The following is a 23,170-nucleotide window of genomic DNA, read 5'->3' on the forward strand; positions in this document are numbered from 1 at the left end:
TTAAAAAAATCTATTCTTAAAAGTTGGTTTAAAATTATGTTGCGTTTCAAATGTTTTTCTTGTACTAATAACATGTCAAGTCAAAGCAAGTAATGATATACTAATTTTGATACTATTCAATACTTCATATGGGTGTCTGAAACAAAAATAGAATGTAAAAAAAATAATAATTAAACTAATAATAAAAAAGTATAGTAACAAATCTATCTTTCCAAGAATCATTCCAATTCCAACTTTCTTCTTCTATAGCCCATCAAGATTCATGTTGTTTTGTCTCTATTGAAAGGCTCTTTGGGACATTTGTCTTCTTTGGCAAACCAAGATGCATTTCTTTCTTTTAGTTTAATTCGGAATGCACAAAAAAATCATTTTATTTTTTTAAATATAGAACAAAGCTACACATACCTTTCATTTTTTTCAATGTGGTTTCTTTAATTGTTTAGACATGTTTTTGCTTAAGAGGCTTTCACCATTCCCTGTAATGTCCAAGTTGATGAGATAAAGACAAATCAAATTCTCCTTTTTTGGAGTAAAATAAAATACCTTAAACCCAAATTAAAAATTTGGGAATGGTAAGTCCAAAGTGATAAGATGGAGAGAGAGATGGTGATTCAAATTGCAAGAGAAAAAAAAACGAAAGAAGTACAATACCGAAATTTGGTGTCTCAGATGTAGATGCAATAGATCTTAGGATGCTTATTGGTTGAACCTAACGTTTTTATATTGTTCCATTTGTATATGTAAACACAAAAAATAACAAATATAACAATACTATGAAAAAACTATATATAATTTTGTTTATGAAAGAAAGAGAAAATAATTAAATTAAAAGGGATAAAAAATTAAAAAGAAATTGTCATGTTTCATTAACGGAAAATGATATACGGTTTGCGTGGGAGGAAAAAAATAGTGTACGGTTATTTTGGAAGGAATGATGATACGCGGTTATGTTGGAGGAAATATAGGATGCAATTATTTATTTGTTATAAATATATCTATTGTTAAAGATAAAAAATTTGATGTTTTCTTAAGATGTGAATGAGTCAATTATTCTTGAAATACGATGTTGATCAATTACATCAAATTTACTTTCACTGTACATTCTTTTTTTTTTTTTTTGTCTTTATCTTTAACTAAAATTATGAATTTATTTATAAAGATAATTATATATAACATAAACGTCTTGTAAAAGGAAAAATCAAAAAGAAATTATTAAAAATGATATCTCTTTATGTATTGTTATAGATTTTTTATTTATCACTCATATATACTTTGATTAAAAAATATATACACTGTTTTTTGTTAAAAAAAAAAAGCACTTGGTATGTATCATGTATGGAAATGACATGATGACACAAACAAAGCAGCCGGCAAGGCAAGTGGTGATCCTTCTCATTGCAATCCCAAAACAGCATTACCTGTTCCTCGTAAAGCCGCCAATTTGGATTTTCAGAACACAAAACACAACTCAAGTGAACTCAACTCCTCATTCCCACGTGCCCAAGAAGCGCGTGCAGAACAAACCCTCTCTGATTTGTCTTGTGTCATCACCTCAACGAAGAAATATCACCCCACTTTCCAATTTGCTTTCATTCTCGTTGGACTTTTCAAATTCGAGAACCGCCAACCAAAATCCCTGCTTTCTTCGCTGTTCTCTATGTATTATAATAATAATATTATTATTATTACTTTTGTATATTCATTATTCATCCTAAGCAATAATAAACCCATATTTAAGTGTAGTATACCCATTTGATTTGCCTCATTAGATCGGGTTGGCTACGAATTTATTTTCAAAAACCTTCTCTTTTCTCAATTGGGTTTCCATCTTTGATTTGATTTCATTGCCATGGCTCCAAAGGATCCCAAGCAAGTTGCTGATGCTGCTTCTTCTGGTGGTGGGGGTGGCTTTTTTGCTTCTATTGCTTCCAGCTTGTCCAATTTCGGTAGTGCCATGTCCAAATCCGTTAATGGGTATGAATCCTTTGGAGTTGAATTTTGAAAGTTGTTAGTTTATCTGTTTTTGTTGTTGTTTTTCTGTAATTTGTTCATGTGGGGTGTCCCAAGATCATTGATTTGCCCCTATTTTAATTTTTTTAACACTGCTAGATGCAAGAGATGCTTACTTTGGAAGATCATCTTTCTCAACTGGTTTTGTTTCTTTGTTGATTGGATTTATTATGATATATGGTCTTCACTGTCGTGTGTTAGCTTATGGCTGTTTCACAGTGATGCATGGTTTAATTTTTGAGATTCTTGATTGTTTTAATGTATTCTGATCTTGTTCAGAATTGTGGTTTCGTATTCATTTTTCAGTTTCAGCATCACTTGAAACATGGCTTGGAATTGATTGATTTATTTCTTGAAGCTTGTGTTACTCTGATTCAGTTTCATGAGCTGATAAGGTTTACTTTTTGTCGACTATTTCTGGTCTTGTTACCCAGTTTGGTGGGCTACGAGGGGCTGGAGGTTGTTAATCCAGATGGAGGAACTGAAGATGCTGAAGAGGAAGCAAGAAAGGGACGATGGAAACAAGAGGTATACTACTACTTATCACTATCTTTGTAATGTATTTGCATGTTGCAGTGAAGAAAGACTAAAAGGTCACAAGGCTTGCACTCATGACTGTCTGAACAAATTATGATGATTGATGGAGGATGAGAGAATCATCCGAGTCGAAGAAAGTTTATCATGCGAGGAAGCTATTCCTCTATACTGATTGAAACAATCTAGATTCATAGATAATCATTGCTGCTTGTTATTTTTTGTTAAAAGAGATGGGAATGTGCTTACTGAACCTTGATGTTGTCCACTTTAGCAACCTATCTGGTCAGGTTTGCATGTTGAGGCAAGCTTCTTGCTAAGTCATGCTATGGTCCACAGATAATATGCAATGTAAACCAATGGTTTCTTTAATAGTCGGGATTAAAGTTTATTTCTATTTTATCTCATGGTGGACTTTGGAAAAATTATTTTCCTCTATATTTATAATGTATCATTTCTGCATGTTTATTTCCTTTACTTACACTTTACAGGAGCGAGATAGTTACTGGAAAATGATGCAAAAGTATGTTGGCTCTGATATCACATCAATGGTGACACTTCCAGTTATCATTTTTGAACCAATGACAATGCTTCAGAAAATGGCTGAGGTCTGTGCTATATACTTTGCTGCATTTGCTTTTGCTATTACATTAACACAAACTATTTAGCAAATTTTCTGCCAGTACAATCTCATTGGTTGCAATATATTTTCACAGCTTATGGAGTACTCTTACCTGTTAGATATGGCGGACAAGACTGAGGATCCATACATGAGACTAGTATATGCTTGTAAGCATTACTTTCATATTCGCTTTCTCTCTCCCTCCTCTCCCTCTCTGTCATTTGTGCATACATTGCATGGAATTTGATCTTACAGATGATTTTTGCAGCATCATTCTTTATATCTGTCTACTATGCCTATCAACGAACGTGGAAGCCATTCAATCCAATTCTTGGTGAGACTTATGAAATGGTTAACCATGGTGGCATTACATTTATATCAGAGCAGGTAAGTTACGTTTAAGGTGCTGTTTATTTTTAACCATGGTGGTGAGACTTATGTCTTTTTTTATTTTTTTTGGGGGCGGTTGCTTGGCTTCCCTTGATATCCATATTATAATGGAAGTACTCATAATTCTCACTGTTGTTTTGGACAGCAATTCTCACTGTTATTTGCTTATTCGGTGATGCTCTGATATTATGTATGATTGTGATTCAAATTTCTGTAGGTCAGTCATCACCCTCCAATGAGTGCTGGGCATGCTGAAACTGAACATTTCACTTATGATGTTACATCAAAATTGAAAACCAAATTTCTCGGCAACTCAGTTGATGTATATCCTGTTGGAAGGTAATACTTACCTACCTTTTTCCATGACTATTCATTTTTACTGAGATTTGTGGAACTCAATGTTGTTACACTCTCAAGTCCGGGGATTGTTTATGGTTTTCCCTTGTAAGTAAAGAGAAATAAAATACACGCAGGTTGCATGGATTCTAAACTGTGTATCTTATGCTTAAGGATGTTCCATATGCTTTTACCTCAATTTAATTTGTAGTTTGTTTTGTGTAATGGATGTCTACAAAGTTCATTAGTAAACATTTTTTACATTTTAAAGCTGTATGCATCTGTAACATACTTTTACTTGGATGCAGAACGCGTGTTACCCTCAAAAGAGATGGTGTGGTCCTTGATTTGGTGCCTCCTCCTACAAAAGTTAGCAACTTGATTTTTGGACGAACTTGGATTGATTCACCAGGAGAGATGATCCTGACAAATCTGACTACAGGGGACAAAGTGGTGCTGTATTTTCAACCATGTGGCTGGTTTGGGTATGGCTACTTTCTCTTGCCATCAAATGTTCTCTAGTAACTTACTACTTCTTGCTCAGTACTTCTGTTATATATTATCAAACTTAAAGATTTTTGCTTTTGCAGAGCTGGTAGATATGAAGTGGATGGGTACGTGTATAATTCTGCTGACGAGCCTAAGATACTGATGACTGGAAAATGGAATGAGGCTATGAATTATCAAGTTTGTGACTCAGAGGGAGAACCACTTCCAGGCACTGAGTTGAAAGAGGTTTGTTATTCAAACTTTCGTCACTGTTACAGCAGATTTTATTGATTATTATAAATATTCTATATTACGACTTAGTAGCATACCACTTTACATAACTATGGCTTTTATAGCTGACTAGATTTGAATTATGTTTGGTTTGGTTTGGTTCACATGGTTATACGGCATCAACTAATTCTGTCATTAGTCAGCTGTAACTTCATACAATTGAAAGCTTAGTTGTGGAAATTAGTAAATGAATTATAAAAAGGTGTGTTTAGGGAGCATTTAATCTCTGATTTTTCTAGGTGTAGTTTAATACCGGTCATCACTTGAGTCCTCAACCCCTTATCCTTCACTGGACATACAATAGTACGATTTGCAGGATAGACAGTAGCATGTAGTGTCACTGTATGATTTCCGCTTCATTGGGTTGTCATCACCTTTTGTTCTAGCAATTTGAATTGTTTTTTTGTTAAGTTACCTGTGTTTCATTCTGCACAGATTTGGAGAGTTGCTGATACCCCGAAGAAGGACAAGTTCCAGTACACGCATTTTGCACACAAGATTAACAGCTTTGACACTGCTCCCAAGAAGTTGTTGGCATCTGACTCTCGTCTACGTCCTGATAGAATGGCCCTTGAGAAGGGTGACCTATCCACATCTGGTTATGAGAAGAGCAGGTAACAACTGATGAACGAAGGGCTTAAAATTTTATTGTTCTCTATAAGCATCACTTGTGAGATCTTACCATATGTGAACTTAAATTTGTTTTTCAGTTTGGAGGAGAGGCAAAGAGCTGAGAAGAGAAACCGAGAGGCCAAGGGCCATAAGTTCACTCCTAGATGGTTTGATTTAACAGATGAAGTAACTCCTACCCCTTGGGGTGACTTGGAAGTTTACCAATACAACGGTAAATATACCCAACATTGTGCTGCCGTTGATAGTTCTGAGTGCATTGAAGTGCCTGACATCAGACCAGAATTCAACCCTTGGCAATATGATAATTTGGATGCTGAATAGTGAGCATCCTTGTGGAATTCTTTCTATTTTTTTTAAATATCATTTTGTTATTAAGTTTGTAATGTAATCTTGATTGGAATGCTTGAAATTTGGTTTTGTTTTTGGGTTGTTTTATCACTGTAGTATTTGATTAATTAATAGTAGCTATGTTAGTTCATCAGTTCACTTTGCATGGATAAATGCTAGTAGGGAAATTAAAGTTATCTTCCTTTCTCCTTGGGACCTTTCTTGCTCCGTTGAGTATGTAGAAGTATTGCATATTTACTCCCTTTGTTCTTTTGATAAGATGGCTCTATTATAGTTGCATAATGTTGCTTCAACTTCATTATTATCACAAGAACTTTTATACTTTTTTGTGATAATTGAAAAAAACGACAAAAAAAAATTAGGGCTTCTGGAGAGTCTAAAGACTCTAATTATGTTGATACCAAATAAAAAATACAATTGAGTTTTATATTAATTCGTTCATGCGATTTTAAATGAGTTTATCATTTCAATTATATAAATATTAAAATTATATATATCATTATTAATATATTTAATAACAAAAAATAGCTTCATATTTAATGGAAATAATTTAAATTCACTGTAAAGTATATTATTTATTTTAAAAAATTCTTACTAATTATTTTATAAAATAATAATATTAATAAGCATGTTAAAAAATGTATATAATAAGAGGATCATAAAAAGAAATACACTGTACAATGGTCAATAAAAACTTTTCAAATTTGATATGATATAAATAAGTGTAGGAAAAGCAATATCGTAAAATCTTGACACTTGTTAAAAGTTTTCATTAAACGGTTTGCACACAATGTGTGTGGGTGGAAGCACATGTGGTCGTGTGCGTGTTAGAATGATAATTATTCTCATTCCTCTAAAAAAAATCATACAACAATATATACATAAATTACTAAAATTAAATGTTAATCAGTAGTGGCATGATCGCTCAAATAAGTAATGTAGATTTTTTAATTTTGATCATTCAACTATAATCTAATAATCTATATTTTTAGTCTTTTTTTTAATAAGTGTTCTCGTTTAAATGATCAAAATTAAATATCAACAAGTATTTCATATCATAAAATATCATTGATTAAGATTTTTTTTTACTAAACATGATGATTTTTTTTTTTTAAAACACACTAGCCATGCAAGTATTTTCTTAACGTGATACATAGACAAGGTCACATGGTAGCTCAAAAGCGAAGGAGAAGTGCCAAGTCATTAGCTGAACTTGCCCAACAAGAAAAAACTCGACTAGCAAGTAAAGGCCACTAAGGGAAGAAAAGAAATTTAGAAATTCAATTTCCTTAGCGAGTCTCAATTGGTCTAGTGAGTATAATTATATTTGAAGCACCTTTTGGAATTCTGAAGAACTCACCCAACGAGTGAGTCTCGTCCAATGAGTTGAGCGCACTCTTAAGTGACAAGACAAAGGAAGACACCGAACCCAATATAATAGGACATTCTCTTGGGATTGGTGAGGGTGATTTGAGGGTATGGTGAAAAACATAAAAATACAGAGCTTTGGTTAGTTTTTGGCTTGTTAATCATTTCTTCTTTTTCCACTTTGTGTTTTCTTTTCTTATAAGGCTTTTCATGACAATGAAAGACTAGTTCATCCATTGTTGGAGATTGGGGGTTTGGTGCACTAGAAAATATTGATGTAATTATCTCTTCAATTTACTTAATGTTCATTTTCAATGTTATTGCTTACTTTCTTTTATTATTGTTTTGTTTATGATTTGATCACTCATATGCATGTTTTATAGAGTGAGAGTCATTGGGAAATGTTATCATTACCAATAACTGAAAGTAACTTCTAATAAAACTTGTCTAGGGATAGAATGTGGTTTATTCGCCTTGTTTTAATCCTTGTTGTGATTCAAATCATTTGATTTTACTTGCTAAGGGATTAGGAATTAAGTGAATTGATTAAGGCCTTATTAGAAGAATCTTGATTAGGGTAATTTTGTGGATTAGGATAACACTTGATTGAACATTGAGAAATATCATTACATTACATCAAGAGTGGTTTAGTAGAGTCAAACACCCAACAACTTCATAATTAAGCATATTTTCTCTTCCTTTACTCTAAGTGTTTGTGCTTTTGATTTAGTAGCTATGTCCTGTTTTCACTTGTCTTTATTGTTCACTGCTTTTATGATACTTTAAGTTTAATTTGCATTATAATTCAAAATTAAATCAAACATTCATTTATATTGCTTAGAATCTAGATTGCACAAATTATTTTTGCATGAACAAAGTTCCTATGAACTTGTCAATATGTTAATAATAAGCATTTAATGAAAACCATATCTAAATAAAGTTCTTATTAAACATGATTATTAACAATAGAATAAACACATCTCCTTCATAGTTTGGTTGCTAAGAAAGGAAGAGAAATTAAGAATTTTTTTTTATTAGTGTGGATCTCACATATCTTTTTCTCTACTTTAATTTAACTTAATTATTTCTTCTCAATTCTATTTTATTCTTTTCTCTTCCATTCAACCAAACCATACCTAGAGGTACCTTGAGTGAAGCTCGAAAGACATTCCAAAGGCCATTGTGTTGCTCCAGCATGTACACTTTTTACATGAATTTATGTAATATGTATCCGTTCGTATTAAAAAAGCTTGTGTAACTTTATGTATTTGTATTGTTCTCTTTGAAAATTCTCCACCAAGCATTTATTTCATTAAAACTAATAGATAAACTATAAAATTGAATTTTAACAAAAGAAAAGTACACGATAAGGGAAAGGTTGACAGAGGAAATAGAGAGGAATGGACCAAAGTGTACTTAAGCAAAGAAAGTGGAGCACCAATGCTTTTAGTGGTGGCAAGCCCAAAATGAAGGAAATTACTTGGTCCATTAGAAGGTGTCAACTTAACAACTCTCTTTTGATTTTTGAGTGACAAATTATTAATAGTTTGTAACAACATAGCATTAGGTTGAGACTACCGGTCACTCTACTTAACTCATTTTCCTCTTCTTATGTCTCACCACACAATGCTTTATCACAGTTTCTCTTTCTAATCTGTGTCTTAGGTCCTTTTCTTTTTATTGACAACTAATTTTGAAAGAAACATTTTGGACATTTTAATGTTTATCTAATCAAAGAAGTGCAAGAATCTTTCTAAAATTAGTGAATTTAACACTTCAAAGAGAGAAAACAATGACTTACCCTTTTTTTATAATAAAAAATAGGAAAGATTAAGTAAACACACAACTAAAAAATTTGAGCTGATAAATTAATCAAATATGAACCGATAAATTTATCAAACTTGAAAGGATGTTCATAAGATATAACGTTTCTCACTAAAAATGTATTTTCGTAATTATATTATTTTCATTATATAACGGTTAGACCTTAAATTCCTTTCATTATTCTTGCATTGCAACAATACCAAAACTAAAATAACAACAAATTATCAAAACTGTTGTTGCTAATGAAATACCACGTACAAACTACTTTGCCTTTTCTTTTTAACCTAAGTATAGCTTATTTGTGTCATCACAATTTGGGAATGCAAATTAACTTTCACTTATATATCATGTTACAACATTTAATAGAAAAAGAAATCAACATTTGAAATGTTTATGAATATGAGATACAATACATTGAAATCAGGTAAATATAAATTATTATAAAAGTCACTAAACTTATTATAGATAATAATTATAATAATAATTTGTGATTAAATAATAGTAATATAAAAACTCTTCACATAATTAACACATGAATTATTTATCATCACTATTTTGACATGTGTTTAAGAATTACCATCATAATCCAACATTGGATAACCGACATTGACTCAAATGAAATAAATAGGCTCATTGTTTTCATTGCCAATGAAAAATGTAAACAAATAAAGAATTAATCTCATTTCAACTACTTTTTAGAGAGTGTGTATGACAGTTGGGAAAACTAATGGCTCGTGGTTTTGAAACCCATTCAATCATTTTTGTGTGTTGTTTTAGTATTTGTGAAAGAGAAAAGATGCAACCCAAATGAGTGGAGAGTCTTCCACGTGGGAACCAAAGAAGTGACATGGAGAGAGGAGTGAGTGGATCACCCCAAAAGAAAGAACCGGTCGCATCCAAGTGGTTTTTGCTGACACAACCTGTTGTAGCCGGTCATTTGGCACCATGTTACTGGCTAGTCCCTTCCTAGGATATTTAGTGGTCAAATTTTTGCAAACAATTTAGTTGGGGTTGCGAGGGGTTTAAGAACAAACACAGGCTTGGGGTGGTTTTCAGGTGGGTTTTGTTTGATCAGACAATAGCCTAAGTCTCTAGGTGAGAATTTTTTTTATTATCTTTCATGAACATATTCCTTGCACACAATCCATAAAGTTTTTTTTTTGTTGCAAACATCATTCAACACAACAAGCTAGGATTTGTTTCATTTGTGGTTATTGTATTGTTGTTCATCACTTCTTCAATGGAACTAGTTTCATCATTTATGGTGTTGTTTTTCCTCTATTGATGTGGGAATTTACATTGCACATCTCCCTTGTCCAATTCTTTTATGGGTTCATTTTGGTTCCTTTCCTAGTGCTTGATTCATTTCATTTTATGTACAGTCCTATTTTTACTGCATTTTCTTTCTCTGTTTTCTTTTTTATAATTTGATCTCTCTCTTTCACTCTTTCTCTCTCATACGTGCATAGTGGTAATAAATTTATTAACTTGTCAGGAGTTGTCTCCTTAAAAGGGTCACAAGGGGTCTGAAGATCCATTTGACCAGTATTTTATACTTTTATCTGTAAACTGATGATATATGATCGATGTCCATCGTTTCATTTGCTTGTTGTTGGTGTCGTATTTAATTATGTTCAATTAGAATGTGTATGGATAATTACAATCACCATGTTGCAATTTTGGCTTATGTTTGTTTGTGTTTTAAGATTAACTGACAAGGTTGGCTTTGTTTGTTTTTCCCCTTCTTATTTTTTATGCGTATTTGATTTTTTTTTTCTTTTCTTTCTGAAGGGTATTTATCTTCTTGATTTTCAAACCAAAAGAGAGTGGATTCAACATGGGTTGAAGGTTTCTTCTAATATTCACTTATGTGTAAGTGTTTCAATATATTTTTTTGTATTGATATTTTATAATGGCAGAAAGTTATCCCCCACTGGGATCTTTAAGATTCTAGCTGCTAATGTCATTATCACATAATCCATCCCATAGGAGTTATTAATCATTCAATTCTGGTGTACACATTGGTATTTAATAATGTTCCTTCTAATTGTTCATTGTCTGTTTTTATTTTAATTTCATTTATTCTGGTTATTTTATAAAAGTGTTTTTTGAATTTTACCAATTGCAAAGAATTTCTTGCTTTTTGACTTTCTTAATTAAGCCTAATAATTAGGCACAGTAACAAGATTGTTATTTTACTTACCTTTGCAAGGGAACTAGTTTTTGATTAAATGAATTAAAACTTTAAACACATTTTGCACATGCAGCTTGGTACAATGATGCCTCTTGAGACTCATCAATCCACGTCATTTTTATAATTATTGATTATAATTTGATTATGCTGGCAGGTTCTGATTTTGGGTGTTTGCTTACCTTAAGGAAGTCGATTTCATTTTATCTAATTTTTTTTTCTTATAGGAGTGATTATATGAGATATGGTGTTGCAGAAGAGGTTGAACTATGGTTTTAATGGCTATCAGGTGCCTGTCATTCCTAGAGCTTCAAGGTCAGCTAGAGTAAGTAAATTAACCTTTTCATTTATCCCCACTTTTTCCAACATTTTCTAGTGACTTGTATTATATGTAGTGTTTCAACATCCTAAGAATTCTAGTAAATGGTTTAGGGGAGGGGCACAATCAAGAAGAAACCCGACAACAATCAGATACAGGCTTTTGAAATGTTGGCTAGCGTAGCGGGCAACTTTTTGCAGAAGAATGAGAGTTCTGATCCTAAAAATGTTGTGTTTGTGGAAGATCCTTGCTCTTTCTGTGGTACTAACATAAAGGACAAATATGAGGATGAAAGGAGGTCATTTATGAGGGACTCGTTTGACCATGGAGCTTGCAGTGAAATTGCCTCTGCCTTTGTCCCAAGTATGCAAGGGAAACATGACAACCATAGGTACATACATTTGAATGGCTATTTGGTTGATAACAAAAATGTTTTAATTCTTTGATCAACTTAATGTTGATCACCTAGTGGGATAATACTTTTTTGTTGTTGTTGTTGATCAGCTTAATAATGGCTTTGTAAACTTGTCATGACTCACCTAGATTATGTTCTATGAAACTCTGACCAGAGGCATGGGGGATTCATCTTTTCTTGACAATCATCTTGAAGGCCAAGGACAAAATGTCCTTGAGAGGGAAGATGAAAGGATCAAAAGGAGAAGTGTAAATGGGAAAACCATCCACATTAAAGGTTGCTCCGATGGGTTAATAGAACCATGCCACAAAGTATCCAAACATTGTAGTTTAGCTAATAATGCGGAAAAACCATCGTTGGAGTGTCGCAAGCATCTTGATTCTTTTCCCAATGGTTTTACTTCTAGGAAATTAGTTAATAGAGATGATGATGAAAACTTAGTTAGGTGCACACAACTGAACTCCAAGAATAATAATACATCTGGCGCACCACCTGATATGCCAAAATTGAAGGATGCAAGTCCTATTATGAGTGGTATGTAGCTTTACTTGCAGTTGATTTCCAATTCATATAAGTTTCACAACCAGTTTCTAGAGTTCCTTATTGTGAGACAATAAATCTCTATTGATGCATGAATTCATTATTGTCAATCCATTTCCAAATTTTTACATTCTAGATAAGTTTTGATAGTTCCATAAATTGTGTCATTATAGATGAGAACAACAGTAGGGACATTTTCGAGTTTGAAAATTTACAACGGATGTATCCATTTAAGAAGAGGAAATTCTTCAATCAGAATTCATCTTCTACATCTGATAGGGGGTCTCAATGTCAAGGCATGTTTGATTCTTCTGACACCACCAGGGTTAATGGCACAAACCATGGTACAAGTGCAACAATGCTTTGTTGCCTACTTCACATTTTTCTTTGTAATATATGTTAGGCTTGCACTCAATTTTGGTTCAATGATCCAATTTATAACATGCAGCAATTGAAGAATCGTCCTCTATAGTTGGTCAACAAGCACATTCTGGGTCCAGGGCTTGTAATGGTAAGAAAATTAGTGAAATGAATTAACAACATATTGCAGTGAAGATTGTTTTATAGGATTCTGACACAATTTTCAATTGTAATTTGCAGTGAAGCTCAGCATAAAATCCTTTAAAGTCCCAGAGCTTTTTATTGATATACCGGAAACTGCAACCATTGGTTCATTGAAAGTAAGTAATTAGGATTTATCTAAGAGACACAACAATGACATGATTTACACACAATTTTATGTGTAATTTAGTCAAATCCATCACTTGTGACTGAAACAATGGAGGCTAACCATAAAAGAAATTGAGGCATTTGTACAATTTTATGGCATAAAACCTAACACCAAACCACCTTTAATTATGTCATGCCTTGAGACCAAATGCAGATAGATTTCAAATGTATAAAGTAAGTTTAATAAATAACTATTGTTAGGTATCCATTGTACCTTGTCCCATGCTCACTATGTCTATTTTCTTTATTATTTGCAGAGGACAGTAATGGAGGCTGTGACAACTATACTTGGAGATGAATTACATGTGGGCATCCTTCTTCAGGGAAAGAAAGTTCGAGATGATAGCAAAACTCTAATCCAAACTGGGATATCTCAAGATGACAAACGTCATAGATTGGGATTTATGTTGGAGCCAAGGCATACTCCAATTTCTCCAACTTCATACAATGATGACCCTTGTTTTCTAACCACTAGTTCGCGAAAAAAATTATCCAGGTAAGCTTTCAATCAAACATTACTGCATTAACTTAATTTTACGTGATATCTATCTTTCTCGACCCTTTCATCCATGGATGTAATTACTATTGGTGATCCTATCAACAGTTACTAATTTGATATGATCTTCAATAAACAGGCAATCAACATCTTTAACATTACAACAAGGAACGTATAATGTATCCAAAGAACGTTCTATGATCAAAATTGAAAGTTGTGCTAAGGGTGATCTTAATATAGTCTCCTCTCTGGAAGATACTTCAACTAACAATAACATGTCAAAGTGTCGTGCTCTAGTGGCAGTTCCTGCCATTAACATGGAGGCATTGGCGGTGGTTCCATTCTGGCGCAAATCTGGAAATCCTGACTTTGCACAACGCCGAATCAGGAGGCCATTCTCTGTTCTAGAAGTAGAAGCATTGGTTCAGGCTGTTGAAAAACTTGGAACTGGAAGGTTTGTTAATGTGATTTTGTCTTCTATGCTTTGGTTAATGAGTAGTGATAAACCCTTTATAGCATTAAATGTTACTTATGCGTTGCAGGTGGCGTGATGTCAAACAACGTGCTTTTGATCACGCAAAGCATCGAACTTATGTGGATTTGAAGGTCAGCAATTTCATGTGATGCACTATTCATTGTTGGGGTGAAATCTCCCACAAGAAGCTAAAATATCATAATTTGTATGATAGTCTAATTAATGATGCTTTTCTTAGATTCAGTTTGAATAAACTTTTCCATAAACAGTTATTAGAAAAGAAAAATGTTAAATGAATTGAATTTTTTTCATAAGGTGAAATCAACTTATGCACTAAACTTTTGTAGAAGCTCTTTTCATTTAACTTTTCCAAAAGCTAAACTTTTGTAGAAGCTCTTTTCATTTAACTTTTCCAAAAGCTAAGGTGCATAAGTTGGTTTTATCTTATGGAAAAGCTCAATGCATTTTACCTTCTTATTACACAAACACACACACACAACGTATGCAATATTTTCATTTTAGTAGCTCGTCAAGGACTATGGGCTTACTACAGGATAAGTGGAAGACACTAGTGCACACTGCTAGAATCTCCCCGCAGCAAAGGAGGGGAGAACCTGTTCCTCAGGAGCTTCTGGATAGGGTCTTAGCTGCTCATGCCTATTGGTCTCAACACCAGTGTAAGCATCAACTTAAACCACTGTGAGTCATTTCAATCATTGAAGGACGCAGAAGAACAAACACATTGTTGCAAAAGTACAGTTTCCAGAGTGAAGTAGTGTAGTTATGATAAAAGTTGATAGTATATAACGTTTACATAATATACTCATGTGATTCCATAATTTATCCTCCCTAAGCCTGATAATGTTTTGGTTGCTTGTACATGATTGTTTTGGCCTAAAGGAATATGGTGTCACTCATACCACCCCTTGTGGTCGATTGCTGGTATGCTATCAATATGCATACTAGAATATATAATAAATAATGTATAGTAGTTAAACCTCTTAGAACTTGTTTCTTGGTTGTATCTTCATTGTTACTAGCCATTACAATGACATAAAGGAATACATATGAACAAATACAAATGAATATCTTATGCCAATAGATGTAACTATAGTTATAGCAATGATAGTTTCATTTCCCCACATACGATGATACAATTCATTATAAGTAACGCTAAGTCGTTAGACTAGTACAATGATACTAATAAATGGAACAGTTACAAAGTGGTGTAACATGCAACTATTTTTTTTTTTGCCTTAGTTAGCACTTAACAGGTAATAATGGACAATGAAAGAGCAAAATGTAGTGGTTTGTAAAAAAAAACTGCAAAGAATCCACAAGTTCAAATCTCCAAAGTTTTCAAAATTCCATTTCTTTGCTGACAACATATACATTTTCACTTACGTTAGCACCATCCAAAATGAATTTAGCTATGTTTAACCTTCTGAAAACTAGTTAGAATTTTTTCAGGGCCATATTTCTAATTGTATGTCCTCCCATATTCATATGTAAATGAGGCACCTCTAAGTCTACAAGGTTGATGATGTATGATAGTTCTAAGGGTATCTCACACCGTTTCAAGGTGGTCTTATGATAGGAACAATTCATATATAACAAAGGGAAATTGTATTATTAACACTAAGGTAAAAAATAAAGTACAAAAAGAAGGAGCAAATGCCCCAACCAAGGAAAATCCATATGGCTCCAAGCAAAAGCTGAAACTGAAAATAGAAAACATATCTAAATTGCCTTTATAACAAATTTGTTCTCTCTCTCTCTCTCTCTCCTCTAATATAATTTTCCTCTCGTTAATTACAAGTTAGTCCCTTCCTCAAATGAAAAATTAATAGCCCCATGAGCAGATAATTAGGCTTTACAGGTCCCACTAACCTAATCAGACACTTATCATCTTTGGATTTAATTGTTAACTATATACCTCCTTGATACATTTTTGGCTTTAATTTTCTCTAAAAAAATACCCCTTTCATATTGATCCTTTCTTGAAAGGCATATTGATATATAGACTTGTTTATTAGGTACCTGTTGATCTTGAGACAATGACTTTTATTTCAAACACTAATTATGATTAGAAAAGAATAAGAATTTCAACTTAACACGAGTTATCATTCAATATGTAGGATAAATTTTTCTAATTTATGAAAAACATGTACATTAAATCTTGAAAAGCAAAAAAAATTCCACAATTATTCATGACAACTTTACTAAAATTGTTTCAAAAAGGTCTTTTAGAGGATTAAGTTCTAATCCCAGCAATGATGCTCACGTATATATAGAGAAAACCAAGGGTGTCTAGCTCAATTTGTAGAATATGATGCTTGAGTGTTGTAAATTTCCTGTTATCATATTCAATTTCTACTGATTAAAAAAAAAAGCATACAAAGATGAAGAAGATCAATTGATAATAAGTGTCAAACTTTTACACCTATACTACTTAATATTCTTTTAGTATAGTATCAAATTAAAAAATTCAACCATTAAATCATTTGATATTAATATTTGAGGTCATGCATATCAAACTTCACATAATTTATACATTTGTTGGTATTTTGAATAATATATTATTGGTGAAAATAATATGATATAATGACAATAAGTTTTGATTTGTAAGAAATTTTATTTATAAGCTTAATTTATTTTATAAAAAATTTCAATATAATGGATGAATTGTTTAATTTTAAATTCTCCAAAACATTATTGAGTAGTGTAAGTAAAAAAATTTGAAACCTAATATTAGTTTATATATATATATATATATATATATATATATATATATATATGACCTATGCCTATTTTACCTGTAATAACTTGCTTGATGTTGCAATGAGTGTGTGTGGTCATTAATGATATGTGACCCACATTTTTATACTCTACTTTAATTTAAAATTTTCATCTCAATTCAATTTTTTTTTTCATTTCTTTTCACCCTATCACATGGACCCTAAATCACACTCTTGGAGAAGGAAGTAAATGTGTGGATTGGTTAGTAAATTTCTTGGAACTAATGGCTCGGTTGATCTATTTCGTACGACTGCTTGTCCAAAACATTTATCTTTAGTTGTTCATGTTGATGTTCTAGGAATTTTGTATCCTAGGGGTAGTTAGCCTTTTCTTTTCTCTTCATCTTATCGGCCCGCTGGTAAAAAAATATATAGAAAGTGTGTCAAGTGACAAGTAATTATAATGAGAAAGTGAAAGAAGTAAATTTCAATCATATATCATACATAAATTAGTGAATTTTTCATCTATAAAATACCAAAAAAAAAAAAAAAATACACAAAGAATCCAAGCTGAAAATTATTTACCTAAACGATGCAAATTATTGTAGCAGGTGAGAAATTCATTCCCCCCAAACCGATTTCTCACCTATTATTTTTTTTTTATGTAGGAACTGATTTTTTTACTATTTTTTTAGTATACATTTAACAATCAGTTCCTTAGAACCAACTACCAAACGCGTCTTTTTTTTTTTTATAAAAAAAAACAAGTTAAGAAATCGGTTCTTGAAGAATCAATTTCTTAATTTTTATTCTTTTATTTTTTTAAAATTGTTTTTGCATTTTTTATATTATTTTTGTGTTATTAGTGATCTATATTTATGTCTTTTTTAAATTAAAAATAATATTATTTTGCATAAGTTGTTGTCAATTTTTTTTTTTGCATATTTTTTGTTTTATTATTTTTTGAAGAGTTGAAATCATTTTATGTTATTTTGCATATTTTTTGTTTTATCATGTTTTTATTCCTTATATCTTCATTTTGTAGTAGTTTTTACCAAAAACACTATAGTAATTAATAATATTGACTAAAAATCCATAAAAAATACTCACATAAAAAATTATAGAATATTTAGATATCGAAACTAAAAAAAGCAGAAATATAGAGTCAAAAGACTAAATAAAGCAAAAAAAAATTCAAAATCAACAAATAAGGAATCTTTAAAAGTTGAAATTCTTTGCATTTTCATTTTATTTGATTATTAAAACACACAATTGAAATAAAAAAATATATTTAACCAACAAGTTGAATTGAACTAAAATATTTAAATTACAAAATAGATATAAAATTATAAACAATAGAACAAAATATTTAAATTTGAAACAATACAACAAAATTTTCAAAATACAAAGAATATGACATAAATTTAATGTTGTTGGCTTGAACCTACACAGTTGGGACATTTGTTTTTTGAATGGCCTAGGATGCAACACATGAAACATCGTTTTGATTGATCCAGTTTTTGGATATCCATTTCGATGTGTATATGAGAGGAGAGAGGATGACCTTTAGAATTTTTTTTCTTCTCTGGGTTAGGGCAAATTCTTGGCATGTGACACAATGATCAATATGTTTTGTTGTGCAATTCCCCAAACAATCCTTTTATACGTTGGAGACACTTTCTAATGTATGCAGAAAATGTATGTAATTCCTATACTCATGGTGAGCATGCTTACCAGCAACAACAATATGAGAATAAGGCATGCACAACTTTTGGAATTTGCCATAGTACCTTTCATTTAGCCTGAACATGAAATTTCTAGCGGGTAGAACCTCTCTCAAGTTAATTGTCTCTTGGACTAAGAATTGTGTGTTGCATTAATCAAACTCAAGACCAATGTGAGAGTTTGCCTTTCTTTGTGCGTCTTCCATAGTCTTGTTTAGTACTTGTGTATAAACTTGACCAGATGTAATCATTGATGCAAGTTCTCTTCCTTTTTGATTGAATAATGCATTACACCTTATAGGTTGATTTTACCAGCGCACACTTATTGGCAGATTTCATGTTTTCTTGAATACCGAATTAATTGACTTCGCAAGATTGGTGGTCATGTGCCCCCATCGTCGGCCTCCATCCCATGCGAGAGTCCAATTTTCTCGTGGAATCTTCCTAAACCAATTAATTGATTGATCACCATATGCTTCCTCCCTCATATTGTTGTAGTAGTGATTAAAGGTAGACTCTATACTTGCATATGTTGAGTAGTTGTAAGCATACAATTTCAATAGAAAACATAGTAATTATGTCCTCATCATTTTGTAGTATGCATGCCTTGTAATAAAAATAATCCCCAACAAATGATACAAGACATCAAAATTGTATATCCATGACCACCTTACCATTTAGTAGACTAATCTTGTTTCCAATAGCTTGTTTCAAGGCATCATGTGACATTTTGTTGTCAAGTTAAACGATCTTTGGTGAATCGCTTACAAATGTTGCACCATGTTTAGTTGTTGTGATGATGTCATTGTAATACAAAATTGCCGTAATTGATGATGAAGTCATGGTTTAGGGTTTATGATAGTAGTAAGATTTCTGATTGAGGTGATGTATCAGACTTATATTATAATGTTTAATGACTGGTCACATGCACTTAAAAAAGAACTACCATGATCCCACCGACAAAATCAATGGTTTAGATAACACTGATTGGAGCAAGGCAAGTTGAACGACTAAGATCCCATCGACAAAATCAATGGCCTAGATAACACTTATTGGAGCAAAGCAGGTTGAACGACCAAGATCCCACTGACAAAATCAACAACTTGGATAACATCAATTGGAGCAATGCACGCTGGACGACCAAGATGCCACCGACAAAACCAATGGCCTAGATAACATTAATTGGAACAATGCATGTTGAACAACCAAGATCTCACTAAATAAGTTGTGTTACTATTAAATTTTTTTCCTATAAATACAATGCATGTATTGCCATCATATACACTTACAAACTCACTTTCTCTCGTTCTCATATATCCCTCTTTAACTTCTTCTTGATGTTAGTATCAAAGCCTAAATAGTTGTTCATCTTCTTTGGAAACAACACCTTCATAGATCTGGAGAAGTATGTAATACATTTTGTTTAATTGAATGTTAATTATGTTATGATTTACAAATATTCATGTTGTTATTATTTTGATTTCTACATGTAACATATGATGTAATCCAGTCATATGCTCAAGTTACTCCTTCTTTAAATCTCAGAATTGAATCTTTGTTAGTTCAAGTTGGGTTTTCAGATATTGCAAAGCTTAGAAGATTAAAATCAATGACATTTTAGTGACTGCTTTGGTTAAAAGGTAGAGACTTGAATATCACACGTTTCATCTTCGAGTTGATGAATGCATAATCATAAATGTGCGTAGGATATATAAGTATTGTTCCCTCAAATAATGCACTAGGGGGATCAACACTAAAAATAAAATGGTTAAAAGAAAAAATGTTGACTTTTCCAGCAAAACCCAAATAGCAGCCCATCGTAAGGCATACATTTTAGGACTGATTAGTGGGGTCTTGATGCTAGAAGTGTTAGGAAATAGAGTTCACCTGATGTATCTATATTTATTAGCAGATTTTGAATGGGTGGATGGTACAATTGGGGTTTGGCATGTTTAGCATATTTGTATAGAGGAATGTGTAGGATAATTTATCCATCATTCGAAAAAATGGGAGGATGTATAGTGCTAAACATATGGAGTGCTTGTGTCGCTTTAATTTTTTTCCCAATGGTAGTATGACAACAAATTGACAGGGTCATGCTCCAATTTGGACTTTGTGAAGGCATACTAAATCCATCGCAAAATCTTGAAAAACTTTATCATACTGACATGAGAGGATGCAATGTCATAAATTGAGCAGAGGAGCATCAACAATGGATTGCAATTTAGAAGGAAAGACACAAACATGTGTTAATCTGTTAACCTATTCAAGGATATCTTGAACATATGAGTCATTACATGAATTAGTATCGAGCAAATTCAAAAGTTTTCTTAGCATGGTTTGCAACACATCCAAACGTTACCGCCACATCTCTCTCAACTCTAGAGATGCAAATTGAACAACATCCTCCACCACAAAGCCCACCAGTTGTTGCCAGCATGCATGATGAAGGGCTACAACCACCTTCTCAATCATATGAATTCACGCCACAACAACAACATCATCAAGATTATGGGTACAATCTGCAACTCTTCAGTGCTAACAGAGAAGACTTTATTAGCAACCTCATAGGTATAGATCTTCAAACACCGGAATCTGTTTATGCATACATGCAAACTATGCTCATACCTAAATTTGCATCCTTTCACCAAATTATTGTTGGTAGTTCTTCAATCAATCAACCAAATATTAATGACTTTGTCTAGGAAGAATAACCTATTGTTCTTAATGAACAACTTCAACCACAAGAACTTGGACGAGTATGTTGACAGTCTACAAGAAACAAACAGCCTCCTAGATGTGAAACTAGTGGACACAGATGATATTAATTGCCCTAGTTAAATTATTGTGTTCTATGGTGATTATCATTTTGCCCTTGTTAATTGATTCAACATTGAACAATGCATTAATTGACTAAGCACTACATTTTTTTAGACCAATTGATTGAAGATTTCTTTTTCGAGACGATTTAACCCTATATTGATTTTTCCTAGATGATTTGATCTCATATTACTTTTTTTGAGACAATGTGACTGGACAATGTTTTTTACGAGATGATTTGATTGAATACAATTTTTTTTGAACTATGCAAACCAATCGTAATTAATTAAGACACAATCTAAATTGTGTATATTGTCAGTGTGATCTGAACTGTTGGTATGAGTCACAAGAGAACACTTCATCATATAATATATATAGCAATAAAGGTTAGATGCAACTCAATACTTTTGTCTGATATTCACCATATTACTTAAAACATGAAGAGTATGTCCACTCTTGTGTATTATGATGGTGATATGATTCCATCATATGAAGGGATAGTGTTTGAATTCCCCAGTAATCCTAAAGTCATCACAATAAGTGAGGACATATCGCCTGATGTCTTAAGGAAAAAAAATTGACATCAATGGAGGTTGCATAATTTTACTTGATCTTTTTTTGTAGAAGCAAAGCTTCATGGTGAATCAAAGGTGATTCAAAGGTGTTTTGATGATAACAATGATGATGACAAAGGTGATGACAAAAAGCTCAAAGATCAATCAAAGAACAAATTCAAGAGTTCAAGAATCAAGAAGAATTCAAGACTCAAGAAGAAAGTCTAGAGACAAGAATCAAGATTCAAGGTTCAAGATCTCAAGAATCAAGATCAAGATTCAAGAATGAAGAGAAGACTCAATCAAGATAAGTATTAAAAAGATTTTTCAAAACTTTGAATAGCACATGAGTTTTTGACAAAACCTTTTACCAAAGAGTTTTTACTCTCTGGTAATCGATTACCATATTGTTGTAATCGATTACCAGTAGCAAAATGAGTTTGAAAAAGTTTTCAAACTGAATTTACAACGTTTCAATTATTTTCAAAAAGTTGTAATCGATTACCAGTGCCCTTGAACGTTGAAATTCAAATTCAAAGGTGAAGAGTCACATCCTTTCACTTAAAAGCTTTGTGTAATCGATTACACTAATTTGGTAATCGATTACCAATGACTGTTTCTGAAAAAATCAAAAGATGTAACTCTTCAAAAAGGTTTTGACTTTTTCAAATTGGTTTTAAGTTTTTCTAAAAGTTATAACTCTTCTAAATGGTCTTCTTGACCAGACATGAAGAGTCTATAAAAGCAAGACTTTGTTTTACATTTCAATAATCTTGAACACATATTCATACAATCCTTTACAAACCTTGAATCTCTTTGAACTTCTTCTTTGTACCAAAAGCTTTCTGAAGTTTTCTGATTTTCCAAACCTTGAAAACTTGTGTTATTCATCTTTTCATTCTCTTCTCCCTTTGCCAAAAAGAATTCGCCAAGGACTAACCGCCTGAATTCTTTTTGTGTCTCTCTTCTCCCTTTTCCAAAAGAACAAAGGACTAACCGCCTGAATTCTTTTGTGTCTCCCTTCTTCCTTGTCAAAGAATTCAAAATGACACAGTCTGAGAATTCTTTTGCTTCTTCCCTTTCCCTAATACAAAAGTGTTCAAAGGACTAACCGCCTGAGAATTCTTTTGTATCCCCATTCACAAAGTATCAAAAGTTTAACAGTCTAAGATCTTTGTCTCAACACATTGGATGGTACATCCTTTGTGGTACAAGTAGAGGGTACATCTACTTGGGTTTGACTGAGAACAAGAGATGGTACATCTCTTGTGGATCAGTTCTAGTGGAGGGTACATCCACTAGGTTAAAAGAGAACAAGGGAGGG

General features: G+C 32.4%; 2 protein-coding genes across 3 annotated transcripts; both read left to right on the top strand.

Annotated features, from left to right (window-relative positions):
• Window positions 1-1,794: 1,794 nt before the first annotated feature.
• LOC114418936 (oxysterol-binding protein-related protein 3A-like) lies at window positions 1,795-5,848 on the top strand. Its single transcript, XM_028384498.1, has 10 exons — window positions 1,795-1,974; window positions 2,445-2,538; window positions 3,036-3,152; window positions 3,261-3,333; window positions 3,435-3,553; window positions 3,774-3,895; window positions 4,201-4,377; window positions 4,483-4,627; window positions 5,108-5,286; window positions 5,383-5,848. The coding sequence occupies exons 1-10, from the start codon at window positions 1,850-1,852 to the stop codon at window positions 5,624-5,626; spliced, it is 1,395 nt and encodes a 464-aa protein (XP_028240299.1). The 5' UTR covers window positions 1,795-1,849; the 3' UTR covers window positions 5,627-5,848.
• A 4,007-nt stretch (window positions 5,849-9,855) lies between these two features.
• LOC114418937 (telomere repeat-binding protein 5-like) lies at window positions 9,856-15,111 on the top strand. Of its 2 annotated transcripts, none has more exons than XM_028384499.1 (12): window positions 9,856-9,940; window positions 10,637-10,717; window positions 11,264-11,361; window positions 11,469-11,746; window positions 11,925-12,304; window positions 12,484-12,654; window positions 12,759-12,821; window positions 12,911-12,990; window positions 13,297-13,535; window positions 13,675-13,989; window positions 14,078-14,141; window positions 14,564-15,111. In XM_028384499.1, the coding sequence occupies exons 3-12, from the start codon at window positions 11,281-11,283 to the stop codon at window positions 14,711-14,713; spliced, it is 1,821 nt and encodes a 606-aa protein (XP_028240300.1). In that variant the 5' UTR covers window positions 9,856-9,940; window positions 10,637-10,717; window positions 11,264-11,280; the 3' UTR covers window positions 14,714-15,111. The 2 variants fall into 2 exon arrangements, with proteins under 2 accessions (XP_028240300.1, XP_028240302.1); XM_028384501.1 differs by having other exon boundaries at window positions 9,871-9,901.
• The last annotated feature ends 8,059 nt before the right edge of the window (window positions 15,112-23,170 follow it).

The sequence above is a fragment of the Glycine soja genome, chromosome 7 (genome assembly GCF_004193775.1).
Source record: "Glycine soja cultivar W05 chromosome 7, ASM419377v2, whole genome shotgun sequence".
In the NCBI taxonomy this organism is placed as follows: domain Eukaryota; kingdom Viridiplantae; phylum Streptophyta; class Magnoliopsida; order Fabales; family Fabaceae; genus Glycine; species Glycine soja.

Bases quoted from the DNA above. Each gene is read 5' to 3' on its own strand.
- LOC114418936 (XM_028384498.1), top strand. From the start codon at position 1,850: ATGGCTCCAAAGGATCCCAAGCAAGTTGCTGATGCTGCTTCTTCTGGT. The intron at 2,539-3,035 runs GTATACTACTAC...TACACTTTACAG, and splicing joins AGGGACGATGGAAACAAGAG to GAGCGAGATAGTTACTGGAA. The intron at 3,334-3,434 runs GTAAGCATTACT...TGATTTTTGCAG, and splicing joins CATGAGACTAGTATATGCTT to CATCATTCTTTATATCTGTC.
- LOC114418937 (XM_028384499.1), top strand. From the start codon at position 11,281: ATGGTGTTGCAGAAGAGGTTGAACTATGGTTTTAATGGCTATCAGGTG. The intron at 12,822-12,910 runs GTAAGAAAATTA...TGTAATTTGCAG, and splicing joins TGGGTCCAGGGCTTGTAATG to TGAAGCTCAGCATAAAATCC. The intron at 14,142-14,563 runs GTCAGCAATTTC...GGCTTACTACAG, and splicing joins GAACTTATGTGGATTTGAAG to GATAAGTGGAAGACACTAGT.